The sequence below is a fragment of the Salvia splendens genome, chromosome 10 (genome assembly GCF_004379255.2).
Source record: "Salvia splendens isolate huo1 chromosome 10, SspV2, whole genome shotgun sequence".
Classification (NCBI taxonomy): Eukaryota; Viridiplantae; Streptophyta; class Magnoliopsida; order Lamiales; family Lamiaceae; genus Salvia; species Salvia splendens.
Window position 1 is genome coordinate 22771706 of NC_056041.1, and position 5487 is coordinate 22777192.

At 41.2% G+C, this 5487-nt stretch overlaps 1 protein-coding gene across 1 annotated transcript; it reads left to right on the top strand.

The window, feature by feature from the left end:
• The first annotated feature begins 1388 nt into the window (after nt 1-1388).
• LOC121750079 lies at nt 1389-4273 on the top strand. The gene is made up of 8 exons (XM_042144533.1): nt 1389-1838; nt 2776-2913; nt 2988-3056; nt 3145-3216; nt 3343-3425; nt 3499-3630; nt 3705-3918; nt 4118-4273. Exons 1-8 carry the CDS (start codon nt 1449-1451, stop codon nt 4160-4162), a joined length of 1143 nt encoding a protein of 380 aa, XP_042000467.1. The 5' UTR covers nt 1389-1448; the 3' UTR covers nt 4163-4273.
• The last annotated feature ends 1214 nt before the right edge of the window (nt 4274-5487 follow it).

A 5487-nucleotide genomic window follows, 5' to 3' on the forward strand; every position in this document is an offset into this window, starting at 1 on the left:
AATTTGCATGCTTTTAAAGCCTAGATTTGACATGTTTTGATAGCAATGCATGTGAATTACTCCATCCATCCCATAAAAAGATGTGTTCTTTCTATTTTCGTCCGTCCCACAAAAATATGTGTATTCTATTTTTGGAAAGTAATCCCAATTTATTACTCCTATACACCAACTTATTTACAACTTATAACATCATTAAACAATACTAATAATGTGAGTCTCACTATTTACTAACTACTACTTTAACTACCCTTCTCATTTCTCATACTTTATCAATTTTGTCTTAATTCTCATGCCATATCAATTTCCTATATTTTTATAGGACGGAGGGAGTATGTTTTTATATCACATATATTTTGGTATTTTGACGTGTTTGTTGAGTATTGATAGAAAAAGAATTAGAAGAGAGTGTAAAATGGCCGAAAATGGGCCCCACCGGAGCAAGAGCATCCAACAGCCCTATACAGAACGTGCATGACCTAGGACCTGCACCCAATGGTTAGCCGAGAGTGATTCAGCGGCCGCCGAGCCAAGTGTCGGGGGTCCACTAAGATGGTGCAAGGCCCAACTAACCCTTATTCGAGTCATTCCTAACATTTTGGAACTGCAATTGTGACCAACTCATAGAATGAGCTTCCAAGTCTATAAATACTCTCCTAACATTCATTATTGATGTGAATCCAATTATTACCCTGCCTCTGTCCAGAATTCAAGATCCAGACTTAGAAATTCACATTCATAGTCCACCAGTCTTATTCATCCACTATCCATCATTCATCCTGAAGTTGTGATAAGGCAAGAGAAGATCAAATACTTCAAAATTCACTCTTGGGTTTTATCTGATTATTCTTTCATGTTTAGTTCTTCAGTTATGATTTATGCTACCCAATGAGTAATTTGTTAACACTAAAACTAACTGTAATTATTTAGTGTAGAGATAATATAATTAATGATAAGCACATAGTATTGAACCAAAGAGGCTAATAGTTAATCTAACTAGACGATCTCAAATTTTAGGTTTTAATTAATTAATTTAAATAAATAAATAATAGATATTGGTTTCTAAAATCATAAATTTAAATCAAATTATGGTATTTTCCATAAACTTTAAAATTAGTTATTACTCGATAGTAAAGAGAGAAAAAATTGTGAAATATTTTAGTTATGTATAACTATGTGAGAGGAAAAATGTAAGAGAAAGAAAAAATAATGAAATTTTTTACTTATTTTCAAAATAATTAAGGTATAGATAGTCATTTTCGGTGACGAGAAAAATATGTTGTAATTTGAATTTGATAGCATTAAAGATAAAGTTAAACAATTTTTGAAGATCGAATTATTTCCACGGAAGATAAGTTGCAACTTGACAGAACCACAGCCGCAGAATTCAAAAATCCCTCAAAAATAAACAAAAGCCATAAAAATGAATCAACTACCAAAAACCGCCGGAAATGGCCATCCCAACACAGCGGCTGGGCTGCGCAGCCAACTTCCCTCCGCCACCGACATTTTCTCCCGCAGCTGCGAAGCACAAATCCAATAGCTTAGCCTTAGCCTCGCTGAGAAGCGCCGCCGATCAGGTGAAGCCGTTGAAGTGGGCGGTTAGGGTCGCCGAACAACAGCTCCAGCCAAAATCGGAGGTGCAGCGGCTGGTGGATTTCCTCTACGAGGACCTTCCCCACCTCTTCGATGATCAAGGAATCGATCCCTCCGCCTACGACAGCCGCGTCAAGTTCAGAGATCCGATTACGAAGCACGACACCATCTCCGGCTACCTCTTCAACATCACCATGTTGAAGAAGCTTTTCATCCCTAATTTCCATCTCCACTCCGTCAAGCAGGTTCGATTCTGTTAATTTCTGCAATTATTAGCCAGATTAGACATATCCAATTGGAATTGAATTCTATGGAATTGAATTGGCAGGAATTTAATTAGAATTCAATTTCAAATTCTTTGTTCGGCAAAATGAAATAATTGATGTGAAATTGAATTTGAAAATTTGTGCGCACACACTTGCACAATCATTAAATACACACACAATCACTAAAAACACACTGCGCGCGTGGGCGCCCACACAATCACTACACACAGTCACTAAAAACACACTACGCACAAATACACGTGCACATACATAACTCACTATACACACACACTACACCACTCACAATACACACTGCGTGCAATGTATGTATGAGTGTGCATGTGTGTGAATGTGTATATGCAGTGTGTGTAAAAATGTGTGCAGTTTGTGTGTGAATGTGGGTGTAAGAATGTGTGCACTGTGTGTGAATATGTGCAGTGTGTGTTAGAATGTGTGTGTGTGCAGTGTGTGTGTGTGTGTGAATGTGTGCGTAAGAATGTGTGCACTGTGTGTGAATATGTGCAGTGTGTGTAAGAATGTGTGTGTGAATGTGTGCGTAAGAATGTGTGCACTGTGTGTGAATATGTGCAGTGTGTGTAAGAATGTGTGTGTGTGAATGTGTGCGTAAGAATGTGTGCACTGTGTGTGAATATGTGCAGTGTGTGTAAGAATGTGTGCAGTGTGTAATTGAATAAATATTTGGAATTCACTACTTCAAGAATTTTTATGATACCAAACACTGGATTTGGAATTTAAGGCTTCAATTCCAATTCCATACCTCCAATTTCGTTTACCAAACGGAGCCTTAAGACTAAATAATTTGCTTGTAATTTCTATTGGAGTTATTGATTCGACCAATTTTCCCTTGAATTATAAAAAACCTCACACACTTACTTGATTGATTGAGTTTGTGTAGACAGGGCCTTATGAGATAACTACGAGGTGGACTATGGTGATGAAGTTTGTACTCTTACCTTGGAAGCCCGAGCTGGTGTTCACTGGCACTTCTGTTATGGGCATTAACCCTGAAAACATGAAGTTCTGCAGTCATGTGGTAACCCGTTATACCCTTATGTCGTGTCTACTACAAACAACACGTTGCTTATCGCGCTTCGTGTACTTTTCAAGGACTACTGGGATTCCATCAAGAACAATGACTATTTCTCCGTTGAAGGTTTAGTAGACGTGGCTAAGCAGGTGTGCTGTTATTGAGTTTTCGAATCAATACTTGATATGCTTAGTTTCATCCTTTCTTGACAATCTGTGCAACTTTTCGACTCTGTAGCTTTGGATTTACAAGACTCCGGACCTGGAAACGCCAAGATATCGCGTACTCAAAAGAACTGCAAACTATGAGGTCTCTAGCTACTTTTTTTCCTCATTGATGCATCTTGCCATATTCTGATGTTTGTTTAGAATTTCATTTGAGTAAGTAGTGATTCGTGTTATTTGAATATTGATGATTCTTGCGATGAATTTGCAGGTGAGAAAGTATGATCCGTTTATAGTTGTTGAAACTAATGGAGACAAGTTGTCTGGCTCGACCGGCTTCAATTCAGTTGCTGGGTAAGATTTTCTTTACTCGATCGTTAACTCTAAGAACATTGTTAGTAATCTGATGGAATCATGCATTTATAAGGTATATATTTGGGAAGAATTCTGCAGCAGAGAAGATACCAATGACAACACCTGTATTTACTCAAGCACTAAACTCAGAAATCTCCAAAGTATCCATTCAAATAGTTCTTCCTTCAGACAAGGATATAAACAGGTGAACTTTTCAAAAAAAGTCACAATTTTTTATATTTAATTTATGACTGGTGTGATGGTGTTGATATTGAGCAGTTTGCCAGCTCCAAATGAAGCAGAAATCAGTATCCGGAAAGTCGAAGAAGGTATAGCTGCAGTGTCGAAGTTCAGTGGAAAGCCAGACGAGGATATTGTTCGAGCAAAGGAAAATATCCTGAGACAAAATCTTGTGAGCGACGGTCTCAGAGCTAAAGAGGGTTGTTTGTTAGCACGTTACAACGATCCAGGGAGGACGTGGAGCTTTACAATGGTAAGACTGCTTTCTTCTATTTCATCTTCTTTTGTCGCCTCGACTCCAATTTTCTGAACCATCTTGGTTGAGGGCAATAATTGATCTCAAGTTTGCATTCTTTGTTTTTCTATGTTATGCCTTCAATTATGTGTTTTTATCTTTTGTTGAAGAGTTTTTGATTATGTGTTTATTTGTGTCAAATCTGCTGCTCTCGAAGAGGAATGAAGTGCTAATATGGCTTGAAGAGTTTATGCTGGACTGAAGAAGAGAATCTTGATTTTGCATTGGCTTTGACAGGGATTTTTCATCTGGATTTTTTGTGTATTTGTGCTTAAATGTAATGTTATATCGAAACATATGTAGAGTTTTGATAGTCTTGCCATTTACAACGGTAAGGCCACCCGCAAAGCGTCACGCGTGTGGCCCGTATTCCGTCACGAAGGGACGGGACGGCGGCTTGACGCGTTGCAGCCCCCGTCTCGTCCCCAGCCCGTTCCGCGTTCCGTCACGCCGTGACGGTTGGCTAGACGTCTCGCCACGCGCTGAGGCGACTTGGCGCGCTCCGGCGCCATGTGTGACGCCCACTCGCCGGCCCGCGAGTAGGCATCGTCACGCTGACGCAATAATTCATTTTTTTAAAAATTCGAATTAAATAAAATAAATAAAAATAAAAAATGAAAAACGGTAATATTATCGTTTTTCAATTTTTTTTTATATTTTTCATTATTTTTTTACTCTATAAATACTCCTAATTCATCCTCATTTCACACACAAATACACATCTATTCTTCTCAAATCATTTCCATTTCCTCTCCAATTTTCATCTAACCTCTCATCACAAAATGTCCGGCGACGGAAACTCTGGCATTGGCGGCTCCGGCGGGTTCGACATCAACGCGTTCGGCGACTGGGGGGGCATGTACAATGTCCTCGGTGGTGGTTCCGGTTCGTCGACGCCGGGCACCCCGGGTTCGTCAATGCCGGGGGTAGCAACCACCCCATTTTGATGTGGATGCATAAGCCCGTCCCTCCGCCCCGAGGTATTCGCAGGGATTATCTCAGATTCGGGAGGATTATTCCGTTGATCCCACTCCGGAAGAAGGCCGAGGCGGTGGAAGCTCCAGGGCGGAGGCGGACGAGGAGGAGGAGGATCTAGGCCGGCATCCGTACGGCCCCAAAGAAACGTTGGCGGTGTACAACGCCTGGATCAGCGTCTCGTACGATCCCATTGTCGGGAATCAACAATCTCGGAAGTGCTTCTGGGAAAAGGTTACCGAGGCCTACCACGAGATTAAGTCGAAGGGGTCCCGCTGCCGCACATATAAGATGCTCCGCGCTCACTTTGACCGAGTCGACAGAGAGGTCAAATGATTCTGCGCCATCCACAAGAATGAAGCGGCTCATTACCAAAGCGGAGCCACGAGAGCCGACATTACGAGGTAGGCTTTGCGGGTCTACTTCGACGACACCGGCAAACAATTCAAATATGTCGATGTTTGGGAGGTCGTCAAGGACGAGGAAAGGTGGGCCGGCGGTGTCCGGTCTAGCTTGGGCTCGACCTCGAGGCGCACGAAGCACACGGCGGGT

Coding starts and splice junctions, on each gene's coding strand:
- LOC121750079 (XM_042144533.1), top strand. CDS start 1,449: ATGGCCATCCCAACACAGCGGCTGGGCTGCGCAGCCAACTTCCCTCCG. Junction 1,839..2,775: donor ATCTCCACTCCGTCAAGCAG/GTTCGATTCTGT, acceptor GAGTTTGTGTAG/ACAGGGCCTTATGAGATAAC. Junction 2,914..2,987: donor TGAAGTTCTGCAGTCATGTG/GTAACCCGTTAT, acceptor GTACTTTTCAAG/GACTACTGGGATTCCATCAA.